General features: G+C 34.9%; 2 protein-coding genes across 3 annotated transcripts; both read left to right on the top strand.

The window, feature by feature from the left end:
* Positions 1–1,877: 1,877 nt before the first annotated feature.
* Positions 1,878–7,152, top strand: LOC101267744 (probable ubiquitin-conjugating enzyme E2 26). Its single transcript, XM_004248217.5, has 8 exons — positions 1,878–2,349; positions 3,131–3,236; positions 4,220–4,315; positions 4,426–5,400; positions 5,485–5,548; positions 5,883–6,022; positions 6,108–6,419; positions 6,588–7,152. Exons 1-8 carry the CDS (start codon positions 2,303–2,305, stop codon positions 6,849–6,851), a joined length of 2,004 nt encoding a protein of 667 aa, XP_004248265.1. The 5' UTR covers positions 1,878–2,302; the 3' UTR covers positions 6,852–7,152.
* An 829-nt stretch (positions 7,153–7,981) lies between these two features.
* On the top strand, positions 7,982–15,971 carry LOC101268034 (nucleotidyltransferase family protein). Of its 2 annotated transcripts, XM_010328836.3 has the most exons (14): positions 7,982–8,418; positions 8,782–8,894; positions 9,005–9,061; positions 9,515–9,656; positions 10,234–10,329; positions 10,459–10,529; positions 11,278–11,320; positions 11,413–11,493; positions 11,672–11,731; positions 12,516–12,566; positions 13,781–13,878; positions 13,978–14,026; positions 14,370–14,414; positions 15,142–15,971. In XM_010328836.3, the coding sequence occupies exons 2-14, from the start codon at positions 8,863–8,865 to the stop codon at positions 15,580–15,582; spliced, it is 1,266 nt and encodes a 421-aa protein (XP_010327138.1). In that variant the 5' UTR covers positions 7,982–8,418; positions 8,782–8,862; the 3' UTR covers positions 15,583–15,971. The 2 variants fall into 2 exon arrangements, with proteins under 2 accessions (XP_010327138.1, NP_001315985.1); NM_001329056.1 differs by lacking the exon at positions 9,515–9,656 and having other exon boundaries at positions 8,025–8,418; positions 15,142–15,922.
* The last annotated feature ends 449 nt before the right edge of the window (positions 15,972–16,420 follow it).

Genomic DNA, 16,420 nt, shown 5'->3' with positions numbered 1-16,420 from the left:
AGTATTAAAAGTAGTATTTGTGAATCAAGTAGTAACAAATGCCTATTAGGAAAATAATGTTAGTGTTTTCTTGTGTGTGTGTGTGTGTGTATATATATATATATATATATATATATATTGAAAATAGAAATTTTCAGCACCTTATTAGCCTACTTATTTCACATTCTTTGGTTTAATTTTGTATAATAATGTATAAATATTTTAATATAAGGTAAATTGAAATATAAAGTAATAGTATGTTATATCTACTTAAATTGTAATATCAATATAAAGTTTCCTTTAATGGAATGTATTCATAAGAATATTTGGTATTAATATCTAATTCAATTAGTTTAACTTCAAAATAGAGTTTATTAATTACATCAATTACTTGAAGAGAGTTAATATGTTTATTAACACATTATGAAATACTATATTTTATTTATTTGTTTATTCTTAAGTGATTAAAAGTCTCAAAAGAGATGAATTAATGATTTGATTATTGAAATTATCAACCTTAATTTATGAGATATTATTAATAGGTGTATTTAATATACTGAAAGCCATTTTAAGAAAAAAATTATATATAGTCAAAATAAAAGTTACATAATTCATATAAAGAGTGTGAAAATGCTTTTTTGGAGATTTTTATTAAATATTTATTAAATGTAATCTGATTAAGATATTATCACATTGAAAGAGTATTTTAATATGACAAATCCATTTTTTTAAAAATGATATTAAAAAAAAATAGAAAGACCTTTTTTTCAACTTCTCATTGATTAGTTAGAAAATACTTTTCTGAGATTTGAAAAAAATTATAATAATTAATCTGAATTCTGACTGAGATAATATTAAAAGTGTATTGTTTAATATGTCGATAGCTTTAATTTTATTTTTTAAAAAAAAATATCTTGCAAAAAAAGGAAAAAAGGAAAAAGAAAGAAGTAGCAAAATATGTATTCAATGTTTGGTCAATGAGTCAGAAAATAGTTGGCAGAATTTCTTTATTTAATATTTAAAATTGATAAAAATATTATTTAACTATTAGTTAAAATATTAAGAGTTGAAATAATTTTTAGAAAACAACTTTCACCCCAAAATAAAGTTTTAAGTACATATTTATCAACAACCAAATAAAGTATGTATTTGATATATAAAAAAACATTGATTTAAATAAATTTCGCCATACAAATAAATTTATTTGATATTTATTACTGACGTGAAAAAGTAGATATCATTCTGAATTAGTTGAAGTACATAAAAACTTAGTTCAAAGAACAATATACAAAAAGCACACATCAAAACTAATATACAAATACAATTCGAAAAAAAAAGAAAAGAAATTACACTAACCTTATTCCTACGTTATAATATAACAAAAAAAGGACAAATACACTCCCGAACTATCATAATATGCAGATATCCTCTGTCATACTTTTTGGGACATTAGTATCCTGGTATCCAAAGATTAGATCATATATGCCCTTCAATTTAAACGAAGACTGAACATGGACACGTGTCACAATCTTATTCGACGAAAAAATGTCAGATCGATGAATAAGATTATGACACGTATATGCCCCTCGTTAGTATAAAAGATATATATATATATATATATATATATATATATATATATATATATATATATATATATATATATGCTTTTGTTTTTGGACGACAGGGACAATAATGTCCCAACAGTAAGGAGGAGCATACCATTTACGATAGTTCGGATATATATTTGTCCTTTTTCCCATTAAAAGAAATTGTTTTGATTAAAATACTTGACTCAAAATCCTATTTTAGAGTTTTAAAAAATGAAAAATATAGGCAATTCTTTCTATTTTTGCTGGACAGAACTACCTGATATCTATTGCTAATCATAAAAATTAATCAAAGTGGACGAAAACTTAATCCAACACTACGATAATAAAAAATAAAACACAATAACAATATAATCCTACAAATAAAAACTTTTAAAAAAAATGACCCATACCCTAACCTTATTCATACTTTATAAAATCAAAAAATTATTTCAAATAAATCCTCGACTCAAAATTTCGTCCTATCAACTTGACCAGGCGGGAAGAATGAGTCATAAAGCTTAAGTCTTTAACTTATTGGAACCAAAAAGTTTCATAATATATTTTCTCTGTGAGAGCAATTTTTTTTTAAATATAGAATCCACTGAAGAGACGGAACATAGCAATAAATTTTTCTATATATGTGTGGAAGGTTTTTCAATTTCATCGAGGAAAATCTTTGGAATTTAACAAGCTTGACCTAAATCGCCTCTTTCAATTCTCTGGAAAATCGATCCATGGAGACTCATAAACAAGTAGCAGCATACGTTTCTGAGAATTCCAAGTAAATAGCACAAACCCAGTTGATCATTTTCTTTTCTTGTTTTTATTTGTTCACAGAGTTTTTTTTTTTTTTGGGGATTGTATTGATTTTCAAATGGAAGTGTGAAAAAGATTGCTTTTTTGATGATGGGGTGTGTTGGGTGTTCGTAGAATTAGTTGAGTTGATAGTGGAAGTATCTTTTTTTTGATTTTTGATTGTATTGATTTTCAGATGGAAGTGTGAAAAAGATTACTTTTTTGATGATGGGGTGTGTTGGATTGTGAAAAAAGAGAAAAAAAGAGATGACCCAGTTGATGATTTTCTCTGTTTTTAGGGGAAAAAAAAGAGAATTATAACGAGAGTGTGTGGGTTTATGCACTTTTGATATGTCATTATGGTGTTCCTAAGGTTGATGATTGTATTGTTTTATTGTGAAAAGGAAAAAGAACTCTTTTAAGTATAATTGGGGTAGTGTTTGTTGATATGATGGTGTTGGAAAAGAATGTCCAAGTATTTGGGGAAGCTGAGGGTTGTTTCTATACCTCCACGAGGTAGAAGTAAGGTTTGTGTATATCGATATAAACTGGGTATGTTGTTGTTGTACATGTTTTGGGGGTCTATGATTTTGATGTGATTGAATTCAAAGTACATAATTGATGATCTTTTTGGTATCTATTAAGTGTTTATGTGTGTGTGATATTGATGGTATATTGTTACAAGTTAAAAACAGACTCAGTTGATCATTTCTTGTTTTTTTTCTATTATTTAAGCATTGATTTGTGATGGTACTATTGATTCACAGGAAAAGAGTGTTTCCAGGTGGAAGTGCAATTGATGTTGAGGTAGTGGAAATTTCGCGACCTACCAATTGGAGTTCGAAATCAAAAACTCCTAAGCAGCATAAGAAGGTATAAAATTATGTACTGTGTACCAGGATTCAGTCTTTTTGCATTTTCTTTTGTTTCTGAATTGATTGATTACCTTTAGCTTGCGCACTTTCAGCTATAATATATGTTAATGACCTCTTTGAATCATCTTGCTGATACACATTTTACCCCCAATGTACAGTTTACTATTTTTTCTTGGCTTATTTGGTTTGAATTTGCATTTTCAGAACTTTTGGCTTTGCATAGAGTTTATGTTTCTTTTTTATTAGGAATAGTCAAATGAAGTGTGTTAAGCTTCATGTCATTTTATCTCCCACTGTCCCTCCGAAGAAATCAAAGATTTTCTGGAAGAAACTCTATGCCAGTCCAACTTCTGTATGACCCTCTTGATGTTTAATTTTTTCACTTATTTTCATCAATGTTCAAGACTCTAGTTTGCGCCAGTGAACATGTTTGAGTATGTAGTACTATCCATTGTGTATAAAGCGGGTTGAGAATCATGAGGTCTGCATTTACTTACCCTGTCCTCAACATGCCCTTGTACTATTTTTCAAATATTTTCTTTGTAAAAGTTAATATGAACTTGTCTACAAATCAGTTGGTGTTGACATAATCCTCTTAACACATATGCAACATATTACATTCAGCTGGATTTCGCTCTCCTTTATGTGAGCAAAAGGTAGATATATCTGGATATATTTTCTTCCTTTCAACTGAATAGACGTTTATTTTTCCTACGGTAGAAATCTTTCGCCATGTATGAGAGTGCCTCTTCAGGAAAATAGAAAATTGAGGAAGGACTAGAGTCCTTCAGATTAGCTAACCTCTTTTGACATCTTTCTGTTTTTTGATTGTGTGTATGTATGCCTTTTAGTCCAAATTTGCAGGAGATTCTGTTGGAAGCTTGGTTTTATTGACAAGACAAGCATTGTTGTTTTGACTTGATTCTCATTCCTTGTGACATTATTGTTGGCCCTGATACTATGCTGATGTATTCTTTGTAGGTTAGTTTCCATGAAATAATAGATGTTGACGTGGAAGAAAATTTAAGTGATGTTAAGCGCTCTTCTGGAAATGTAAAATTTAGTGGCAAGGGGAAGGTAATCAGAGATTGCCAATGCGCTCTTGTCAAAATTCTGGTTCTTTTCTTGTCAGTCTTCTATGCTGTCCTTTTTTGGAGGTCTAATTTTGTCAATCCCATCTGTTGCAGGATATTTTGGTTGGTAATGGTAGCTCGGGTAATAGTGGACCAGTAGATGCGGTTCAGTCTTCAAAGAAGAACTGCTTTTCGTCATCAATAAAAAAGAAGAATTGTCTTTCAGCATCTAATAGTCCAATTATTATAGATGAGTTTGGTTCTGATGTACTTTTCGGAGCTGATGAGCACATGGACATGTATTATGATGATTTAGTGTATTCCGACTATGCTGTTTTACAAGCACATTTTGATAACATGGACATTCCCCCTGGAGTTGAGGCTCCAATCCCATGGATGCCTGGTCCCATGGAAGAACAAATGGTGTCAACCACTACAAGTACTTCAGGAAGAGATGTCCCTGGGGCAGTAAGGAATCAATCCGCTTCATTTAGCAGCTCTACTCTCGTTGGTCAGCCTACGCAGTTTGGGTCGTCTTGGTCATCCCCAGGACCTGCTTTAGGCAAGGAGGGACAATTAGTCATTGGAAATTCAAATGAGAAGAGTTCTAAGGGAGTAAGTAATTCAAAGAAAATCCATTCATCCGGTGGTACAGCCTCTTTTGATTGGAATAACCCATATAACATGTATGAAGGGTCATCATCTCATTATGGAAAGAAATTACGTTCATCCGGTGCTACAACCTCTTATGGTTCGGGCAACCAAACTACTCCTATTGGGCCTTATTTCCCAAATTCCGTGGGAGGTCCAGTGTCTGATATGAAGAATTTATTTCTTAATCCAACCACTCCAATTGCAGCAGGAATTACTCATGCATCACCTGCTATGATGAATTATTTCCCTCTGAGTTTGCATAAAGGGGCAACAACTGCAGGATGTCCTTCAATTCCTTCAGGACCGGCTTGTAATGGAGAGCAACATAGAAATGTAGATGAAATTCTGAAGAATTTCCAAGCTTTCAAAAAATTTGATACTGTTGAGGATCATTCGGACCATTTCTATTCTCGACAGGCTTCTTCAGGGAACCTGGTTAGTTTATCCCAATTAAAATATTTCACATAACTTAACTAGTTTTGGCTTCATTATCTTATGATATATCTAATTCTATTGCAGCCTTCTAAGAACTGGGCCAAGAAAATACAGGAGGAATGGAAGATACTGGAGAACGATCTGCCTGGTATACAAGCAAAGTTTCACATGATGTGTTGTGATTTTCTTTTTTTGCATTGAGCCCTTGAAATTTAATATACAAAAGCCTAGAAATTCTGTTTAGTCAGGGAATTCTGAATATCTCAGCCTTTCATTTCTATCTACCAAGGCTAGGATAGATGGGAAGAAATCACCTAGTGTTTATTTGTATCCGTGGGGATTTGATCCTGAGACCTCATGGCTGTCATCCCACTTCATTGACCACTTGGCTACACCCTTGGGTGCAGCCTTGCATTAGTTATAACACGTGTTTTTTGCAATTTGTTAATCATGCACTCATCTTGTCGTCTTTTATTGAGCAGATACGATATTTGTCAGGGTGTACGAATCAAGAATGGATCTGTTAAGAGCAGTTATCATGGGTGCTGATGGAACTCCATATCATGATGGCCTTTACTTCTTTGATGTTTTCTTTCCAAGCAACTATCCCAATGTTCCCCCGGTATGTGTCTCGCTTTGTCTCTGAGGACTGTACTGCTTTATACTTTCGAACTTTAGCCTAACACCTCCATACCTATCGTTTCCAGCTTGTGCACTACCATTCCTTTGGCCTTCGGATCAATCCTAATTTGTATAACTGTGGAAAAGTCTGCCTGAGTCTACTTAACACTTGGACTGGCCAAGGGAAGGAGAAATGGATCCCTCGTGCATCTACTATGTTACAAGTCTTGGTGTCCATACAGGGGCTAATTTTAAATGCAAAACCCTATTTTAATGAGCCTGGTTATGCAAACACAGGCGGGACAGCCAGAGGGGATCAAAGCTCACTGCAGTACAATGAGAACACTTACATTTTAAATCTGAAAACAATGGTCTTCTCCATGAGACGTCCACCAAAGGTATCCATATTTTCTTTTATTCTCTGCCTGCTGTGATCGTTGTCAATGGTTCTTAGCCATTTATTACCAAAATAGGTTCTATTGTTATGCTTCATGACTATTTCTTGACTTCATTCACACCTGTGGTTCTAAATCAACTACTAATACCAAATGCGGTTCTTGCTGCAGTATTTTGAAGATTTTGTATTAGGGCATTTCTTTCGAAGTGCACAAGATATTCTTGTTGCATGTAAAGCATACACAGATGGTGCTCAAGTAGGTAGCCTTGTCCGGGGTGGTGTTCAGGATGTCGATGAGGGCGATAAAAGCTGCTCACCAACTTTCAAGGCTTCTTTGGCCGGATTCATCAAGACAGTTATAGATACATTTAAGGAGATTGGCGTAAAGGATTGCGACAAATTTCTTCACTTGACACAGAATGGGACTGAGTAGCACCAGTTGTTCCTGCAAACGCCGCGAATTATTTCTTCAGTTGAGACCATGCTGACATTGGATTTGAACAATAGGTGAATTGAGACTAATGTTGCCCAAATAGTTCAACTTTTAATTGGGTAAAATATACTAGTACATTATTAGCTTCATATTAGTGCTTTTAATAGCATTTGTTCAGTTTCCTTAACTGTTTTTATGAGTTCATAAACAGCAAAAGTAGAGCTCATAGATTTTGATGAATGACTTGTTTATCATCTGTATAGATACATCTACTACAATTTATATAGGCTTTATTATACTTCCTCTCTCTTTCTCTTTGCATAATGATCATTAACTGACTCGATTAATTCAGGTTTGCATTAAGTCAGGTCTATTTAAGGCGGAAAACTCTTTTTATACAAATAGGGACCGCTTCCGCTCATTGCTAGAGGTGTCTAACTCATAAACGAGTTAAAGTAAACCGAGTTATTAATCAAGGTCGAGTGTTTTAAGATGAACTAAATTGGACAAATTATATTTTTATAAGTTAATTTTATGGAAAAATTACACGGTTGAGCAAACTTATACTAATTACTCATCGTAGCTATAGTTTGCTATAATTACCACTCACGACTAACATTATACATTAATTATGTGGGTTGATTTCGAGTTTGTATAATAAGTCACATTTGTATATGTATACTTCGCCAGAATATTCAATTATTTAATCAATGTACATATATAATTCATCTCTCTCGCTTGCCTCTCTCCTCCCTCTCTCAATCTCGCTCGCCTCTCTCCTTTCTCTCCCAATCTCGCTTGTTTTTATACAAAGGCATATGTATAATATACAATTATCTAACCAATATACCTATACTATTCACCTCTCTCCCACTCTTTGCCTCTCTCCTTTCTCTCTCAATCTCGCTCGTCTTTCTCCTCTCTCTCCCAATCTCGCTTGCCATATATACAAATACACATATATAATATACAATTATCTAATCAGTATACGTGAAAGTTCTCCGAATTTTATCACGAAGCAATTCAATTTAATTCCCAACTTGCCCAAATTTGTTTTGATAATATTTTTATTATCCTTTATCCAATGTGAATTAGAATTAATAAAAGGAAAAAAATAATAAAAAAATAGTAAAGCCCTAAACTAGTCCAAGTTAATTCCACGACCGTACTGTTGTGAGGAGACACATTGTGCGGATTTCAGTATCAATGGAAGTTGAGGGCATTTTGTACGAAACTCTCCGTCCACTCTCCGCCGCCGGCACCACCACAACCGCCACCGACGACATACCTCCGTCGTTGTCGTCCTCCGATGAGCATGAACCCTACGTCGTATTCCGGAACCAGATTTCACTATCCAATCTCCAGTGTCCCTCACCGGAAACTGCCGCGCCTGATTACTTTTCACTCGACCTCGATGGAGACGCTTCCGACTTGAATAACGGTTCCGTATCGACGCCGGTACCAGCTGCCACTCCTTTGCGGGATAAAGAAGTAGAGAGAGGACTTGAAGGCAATTGGTTTCGCGCTAATTGTCGGTTTAAGAGTCCCATGCTTCAGCTTCACCAAGGTAAAGCTATGTCGTTTTGGTTTTCATTGTTCTTCATGATGATTTATGATATTCTTCTTGTTAGAAGCAGCGCAACTAAATTTGCTCTGAACTTGCTCAGGCGGATCCGTTGCTCAATTTTTTAATATAATTATTAAATTATTCTGTGATAGTGATTTAGTGAACATAGTTATTATTGTATATGAACTTGAGATCCTTGTAGGAACTCACAAACTTTAAATTTTGAATCAGCTTCTGGATTATGTATATATGCTTTACAATATAAACACACACATATGCATGTGGTTGTGTGTGCGCATATTTAAATTTACTTACAGCTTTGCAGCTGAATTTGCTTTAACTTGCTGTGTGTGATATTTGCAGAGATAATAGATTTTTGTGAGTTTTTATCACCTACACTGGAGGAGCAAGCATCTCGTAATGAAGCAGTAGAATGTGTTTTTAATGTTATTAAATATATCTGGCCCAACTGCAAGGTCTTTGCTCACTTGCCATTCCCATTCCACCCTTGTATAGCACATTATGTTTGTGATGTACAAAGCTAATTGCTTCACTGTGTTAAAGTTCCTTTTATTTCTTTTTCCAGCCAGAGGTCTTTGGATCATTCAAGACAGGGCTTTATCTTCCCACTAGTGATGTTGATGTAAGCTTACTCTTTTTTTTTTCTAGTAAATTTTGGATTTTCTTTCTCAGTTACAAGATATTTTCCTTTTAGTTACTCATTAATGTGCTGCAACTTCTGCTCAAAAGTTGAGCTAAATTGAAATCCTTGCTTGAATAATTATAATAACAACTGTCATTCAATATCGTATTTATCAACAAACAAGTACAACTAGCCTTCCAAACACTGAATGTAGCAGTGTTTGGGAAGTGAGAAGCGGATAAAAGCGACGAGGGCTCGCTTCACAGAAGCGAAAGTGAAGCGCGCTTTTTTTTAAGCAAAGTGATATTTAATTTAAAAATATAAAAATATTAAATAACTGAATAGAGGTAATATATTATTAGATTAAAAGTAAATAGATAGTCAATAATCCTCATAAGTCATAACATATAAAGCAAATACATAATTAAATCACTAAAGAATCAGTCGCAGCAGCCTCGCAGAGAAGAAGAGAACCTACCTGGCAACAACCAAAAATAGAAAAAAAACTCGCAGAGCAGTCGCTAAGAAGAAGAGAACTTACAGCAGCCGTCACAGCCTCGCAGCAGTCCAACAAATAATTGAAGTCGCGAAAGAGGTACGTGAAGTCGCGTAAGGATTTCAAAAATTAAAAAACAATTACAATTTTTTTAAAAAGAACCCTAATAGCGCTTTTTAAAATTAAGCGCGCTTTTTCACACTTTCGCTTTTTTTTGCGCTTCTCGCTTCTACGGTAAAAGCGAGCGCTTTTTCAATGTCGCGTCGCTTCAGGAAATAAAAGCGCAGGGCTGTTCTTCGCGCTTGAAGAGCGCTTTTCCTCGCTTTTTATAACACTGGAATGTAGTTTGGTACTTAGGTTTACAGATCCTCCGTAACATGCTATAAAAAGCATCATGCTAACCTGGACATCCTGTACATGATCACTTATTCTATGATGTTGGACCTATAAATGTTGTCATACCCAACAAAAGAGCATATGTTTTTTTTAAAAAGAAAAAAACAATTTTTTATTGACAAAATACTTCTGGACAAAACAATTTTTTAAGATGTAGACTTTCTTTGTCTGCAATGCTAGATCTTTTCATAGACATACATTATTTGTTGGTTGATTGTGGTGTAGAAGCAAAAATGATTCAAGTTATAATAGAAGTAATTAGCTACTCTTTGAAATGCAGCTGGTGATTTTAGGGTCAGAAATTAGAAGTCCTCAAATTGGGTTGCAAGCTCTTTCCAGAGCTCTCTCACAGAAAGGAGTTGCGAAGAAGATACAGGTGCATCACGTGGCCCTGTGATCTCTCTATGAGGAACATTTTCTTTTGTTTTCTCCCCCCAATCTCTGTGATAGATTTCTGCAAAGAGAACTTTATAATCTGGAATTTTCATGTACTTCCCTGAATCAGGTGATTTCAAAGGCTCGTGTGCCAATAATAAAATTTGTGGAGAAGAAAAGTGGCATTTCATTTGACATAAGGTTCGATTCTTCTTAACGGCCAATATAAGGTTTTATTATGCACTAGTTTTACGGGATTCTGGCAATATTATGATTTTGTAGAAGATAGTTCCATATTACTGATGTCTATATTTGCCTAGTCTCTATCCCGTAATCATAGCTAAAAAGGCTATGTGTTGCATTTGCTAGAACTCATTCCATTTTGTCTCTTGCTGTGAATTGTCTTGCCCCTACTTGTTGATCAGTGGATAGTGTGCATAAGGGGAGTTGATGTTTTGCTTTCAGCTTCTCCATACTTGGTTTCTGGTTTTATTACATTATCCAATTTAAATATTCCACTGATTTTATGATGTACTTCATTTTTTGTGTTTTGGCCTAATCCTTTTCTTGTGTTCCCTTTTTTCCTGTTTGAGTTTCTCACCTGGTCCATTTCATTTTTAATTGTCCATATTAGTTTAGACTTTAGTCCTTATATTAACAAGCCAACAAATTTAAATGGGGGAATTGACCAATTTCTCTCCTTCTGCACTTCTTAGAAGTTAGAGAAAAAACCTATGACGACTCATTCCTCACCCTTGGTAACTTGAATCGTTTTGATATACCTCATTGTTTTATATCAGCTTCCTCTGAAGTTCAGCCAAGTACTTACTATGCAAACAAGACTGCCATCCCTCTGAACTGAATGACTAAGTCTGATATTGACTGAAGAGCAATTGTGTTCTGTATCTTGTTAACTTTATGCTTCTAATTTTCTGTTCTGTGGCCACAGCTTTGATGTGGAAAATGGACCCAAAGCTGCTGATTTTATTAAGGTTTGTGCCGACATATCCACTCGCTGAACAGTGAAAATCCAGTGATGTAGAAATTAACTGTCTGATGTTATTGTTTATGCGAACTTCTATAGGATGCTATGTCTAGCTGGCCCCCTCTGCGACCATTATGCTTGATTTTGAAAGTGTTCTTGCAACAGAGAGAGCTAAATGAGGTAAATCATTCCTAATGTCTTCTAATATCTCCAAGTTGCTGTCTGCAGACTTGTGTAGAAAACAGAATAATCCTAGTTGCTAAGTCTCAGCAAAGACATGCGTCTAAACATGTTTAGGTTGCTTGCTGATAAGGTTTCAATCTTTTCTGCTTTGACTTATCGTCTTCTTATATTGCAGGTTTATACTGGTGGGATTGGATCCTATGCTCTGCTTGTAATGCTCATAGCAATGTTGCAGGTGAGTTAACTCAATCATATGTTCTAATAGTGTGAATGGTAAATTATAACTGGTCATGTATTTGTGTGAATAATAAGACTTAATGCCTCACAATTAGTTAGTCGAGTGAAATAATGGTGTAAGTTGTAACTAAGTGAAATATTAGTTTCGTGACAGAACTAATTATTCTCACTTAGAAAGGATCCTCTTGTTTCTGTTATGCTTTATGTTTCACTGGTGTTGGCCTTGCACTTGCCAAATACACATGGCAGGATATTACTGCTGCTCTTTTTTCACATAAAAGAAAGGTGGAAGTTCTCTCTGGGATTGAAGGAGTATGGAGTAAAACAAGTTTTTGAGATGAGACAACTCAATCATGTTATCTTTAATTTGATCAAATAGCATTGGCCTCTTGTTGATCAAGGTTTGAAAAACTTAAGTATATCTAATAGAGAACATAAGCTGAGATGGGGAATGAATGGAGATTTGAGGTACTATGGATGTCTGTTCTAATTGCTATTTCCTTTGTCTTTGATACTTCATCCATCTGGAAAAGATTGTCTGGGCTTCTGTTATTGGTTTGACCAAATTTCTACTGTTCATCTCTTTTGTATTAAGTACTATAAAAAGGAGGGAAGGTCGAGTCTGTTGAGCAACACTCTTTGATACTTCAAAATCAACTTAACCCCTGTGGTGTTATTGTTATGATGTGCTAATTGTCATGTAAACTAGTTGCTACCAATGCACCTTTTGTGTTTTACCTTGTTTTGATTATTTGGTCTATGCTATGTCATTTGTTTTGCAGAACCATCGAAATGGCCAAGCTTCTGTGGAGGAGAATCTGGGAATTCTTTTGGTATGTCTCTTTCCAACTTGTATCTCTTGAAAGTTTTCAAAGAAATCAATGCTCTACCTAAAATGACCGAACAATGTTCTTGCTTTGAAGAGAATGGTCAAGCTGCCGGTGGGTGAACGGGGTAAAAGAATCAAACCTTAGTTTCTTAGAGGGGCAAAAGAGAAAAATCCTTATAGGTCTTTCTTAGAGAAGATGAAAGTCTGAGGCAAAGTTTTCTAGTGACTAATTTAATAGAAAGCCATAGCACCTGTATGAGAAGTACACTTATTCTGAACTTCCAAACCATGTTGAAATATGTTAGCTTTATATGTTCCTTGCTGATACATAAACCTCCTCTTTCAAAGTTCCAGTGTGATAATTCACGACTGTCGCGTTTGAAAACTACTGCCATATTGACCATGCTTCTCTCTCTCTCACTCACGCACAAGAAAAAAACCTTATTCTGTTTTTATGCTTTATTAGAAGTGTTTCTAAAAAAAATTAATCTGTTTATGCTATATTAGAAGTGTCTTTTTGCTTGCTATTAATTTCTTTTGATCTCTTCCAATTGTTGCTTCAATTATTGCCGTTGGGGAGAAGATTATTTTGACCCTACTACCAAGTACCAAATAATTCAGGCAAGTGCAAGGGACAAAATTTTTACTTTGACTCATCTTTAATTCTTAATTTTTCTGGGAGAACAAAGAAATAAGTTCTTAAGAGGTTGTTCAAGCAGATTCCTTGAGGCCTTCGAGAAAAGATCAAAGACAAAAAATGCAGAAGTTCGGAAACTATAAGTCATCGATCAAACCAAAGCCATAACACTTATATTTATAGGAGAAAGACTGTACAGCTCTAATTGTCACCAGTCTATGATATTCAGTTCTTGCACTTAAAAGGTTTCTAAAGGAAGTTTCCTCCTTTTAGAAGCAATCAAGAGAAAGGGGAAGTTGTAGCTTTTGCGGAGTGCACAGCAGGTTGTGCATTTCGTTTTGCCTGTGGCCTGTGCTCACTTATCCCCCTTTTTTGTCTTCGATTTAAGATATCACTCAAAAGCTTAGTTGACTACCTTTTTCTGTTCCTCCTGGCCTGCTATCTCTTTTTGCTTTCATTCCTTCTTCTTTCCCTTCTTTTATGTAATTTCATCTCATTGGGACTTTCTGTGGCAAAATTATCCTACAGGTTTATATTATTCAGGGCAAGTTACTCATATTTCCTCATATGTTGTGATATAGGTTAATTTCTTTGATATTTATGGACGCAAACTAAATACATCAGATGTTGGTGTATCTTGTAATGGAGAAGCTACCTTCTTCCTGAAGAGTTGCAAAGGGTATGCAATTTCAATATATTTGAAGTTATACAAGTGTTTTACTTTTAGAAGTTTATATCTGTTAGGTAATCTAGTTTGTTTCCTTCTTTTTGTTTTCAGGTTCTCAATTAAAGGAAAGCAATCTCTCATCTCCATTGAGGATCCACAGGTTACCCCTCTTATATCTTTGCTGTTCACATTTCCCTGGGGTCTTTTTAAATATCACAGTGAACGTGTTCGTCCATTCTATCTTTTCCTATTTATATTTGTATTAGTTATATATATTCCATTTGGTTTTATGCTTTTTAAGCTTGACTATGTTGTCATTTATTTTGGTTGGTTTTATTTTCTAGTGGACCAATGAATAGAAGGATTATGTCCCTTACTTTTTGTGTAGTTATTTGTTGTGTTAACCTTGTATTTGGAATTTAGTAATCGAGTACCTTGTTCTTTTGAAGGTTGTTAACATTATTAACAAATTACTAAACTAGGTTCCTTTCTTGTGATTGCAGACACCAGAAAATGACATAGGCAAGAGCTCCTTCAATTATTTTCAGGTGAATTCTACATGATTTCAGATACTGCTCATCCTTCTATGAAAATCTTACTAGAGTCATTTCACCACATCAATAAGATTTGATTCTTTTTTTGGCGATATAAGAAGCTCGTTCTCTAGCAATATTTATGAGTTTCAATGATTGTGAATTTTGCATGTTTCCCTTGTCATGCACATTCGGTATTTAAGAGGCAGCATGTGTTATCATGTAAGTTTGCTGTATGTGCCTGTATCCCCTTGGGCTTTGATCTAGTTGTAGGAGCAGCTCGTGATGTGTGGGTTAGATGCATGTCACAGGTTCGAAGTTTGAATGTTGCTGCTGACAAAAGCCTGATATTTAACTAGTTTCTAACTGTGCACAACATGTCCCCTGGGGATTTCTCAACATGAAGATACCCAGTGAAATCCCATAGTGGAGTCTGGGGAGGGTGGTGTATACACAGCCTTACCCCTACCTTATGAGGGTAGAGAGTTGGTTTCAATGGACCCTCGGCTCAAGTAAAGGATAACAAAACAAGTAGGAAAAGAGAGTGATCCTTTCTGATATTTGCTCAGCTCTTGTTCATGAAAATTGGAGATCATAGAGTAGTTTTATTACCTACTCGCCCTAATCAGAAATACTATAGCTCTCCATTATTTTGGTTGTAACTTGTGTACATGCAATTGGTCCTTTTGCTTCTTGCTCCCTCCGGAACTACATTCTGAGATTCTTGTTTGTGTCGGTGCAGGTCAGATCTGCTTTTTCAATGGCTTTCACGACATTGACAAATGCAAAAGCCATATTTGCCCTTGGTCCCAACAGGAGTATACTTGGCACAATAATTAGACCCGATGAAGTACTAGTGGAAAGGAAAGGAGGATCTAATGGGGAAGTGACTTTTACTAACTTGCTCCCAGGCGCTGGGGAGGGACTGCAACAGTATGGTGACCAGCAAGAGATCTACTGTAACTGGCAATTAAATGATAACGAAGAAGCACTCCCCCGAGGAAATGGTATTGCAGAGAATGGTGGTGCTGAATCCTCAGGAAAGAAGAGGAAATCTTCCAAGGATAAACAGCCTGCTAAGAAGGTGAAGGAAAACGGGCATAGCAGTCATATCAGAGATGAAGAGAATTCCTCGAGGAAAGAGAAGAGTTCGAAAAAGCATTGGAAACATAATAGATGGTGATAAAGAACAACATCAATACATATAGTGGTAAGCATTCACCCTACTTGGATGCCTCTACCTGATATTTAACCTATTATACCGACTTATCTATACACTGCAACTCCATTGAGTTTCCGAGATACCTGTTTCTCTAGTGGACTGAATTGACAGTATTTATATGGTGTAGTTCTTTAGCTAGTGGTAGCTACAATATCGACGTGTGAGCTTCCGTATCAAGGTGAAATTGTATTTCACCTTCAGTGTTGTAAAATGCCAATTTTAACAAGAGTGCAACTGCTGCTGTAATTCGAAAAGGGAAAAACTGTTGTAAGACTATTCTTTTAAAAAATACCATTTGATCCTTCTGCTTGGCCAGTCAATGCCTATTTTGGAGGCACAATTTGACGAAATGCAGATGCTTTTAGGCTTTTTGTTGTTCTTTTTGTTAGTTTCCGCTCGATGTTTAGTATTCACAGTGGGTTCTAAATCCAGATTTGCCTCGAAAAATTTCACATCGGGATGAATTGTGTTTCTTAACAAAGGCGTTTTGTAGTCTGGGTGAATTTGAGATCTCTTACTAAAGATAAATTAGTACTTATTGCTTTATCACATCTACAAAGTTATAAATCATGAACACTTAACTATGTATTCGCTTGAATTATGATGATTACAAATATATTATTTCATATGTTTCAAATTTAGATGATATTATTCGAATAATATAATAAATCTTAGGAAAAAATGCTTTTATTCTTAAATTTTGCGATTTAAAATATGCTATAACATTTGAGCAAAGATAAAATTTTTGAAAATTGTTGCTTCAAATCGGAGGAGAGATCATTCGCTATTTTCAAATATG

The sequence above is a fragment of the Solanum lycopersicum genome, chromosome 10 (assembly GCF_036512215.1).
Source record: "Solanum lycopersicum chromosome 10, SLM_r2.1".
In the NCBI taxonomy this organism is placed as follows: domain Eukaryota; kingdom Viridiplantae; phylum Streptophyta; class Magnoliopsida; order Solanales; family Solanaceae; genus Solanum; species Solanum lycopersicum.
The sequence above is the reverse complement of the archived record's forward strand: the minus strand, read 5'-3'. Positions and strand labels throughout refer to the sequence as shown.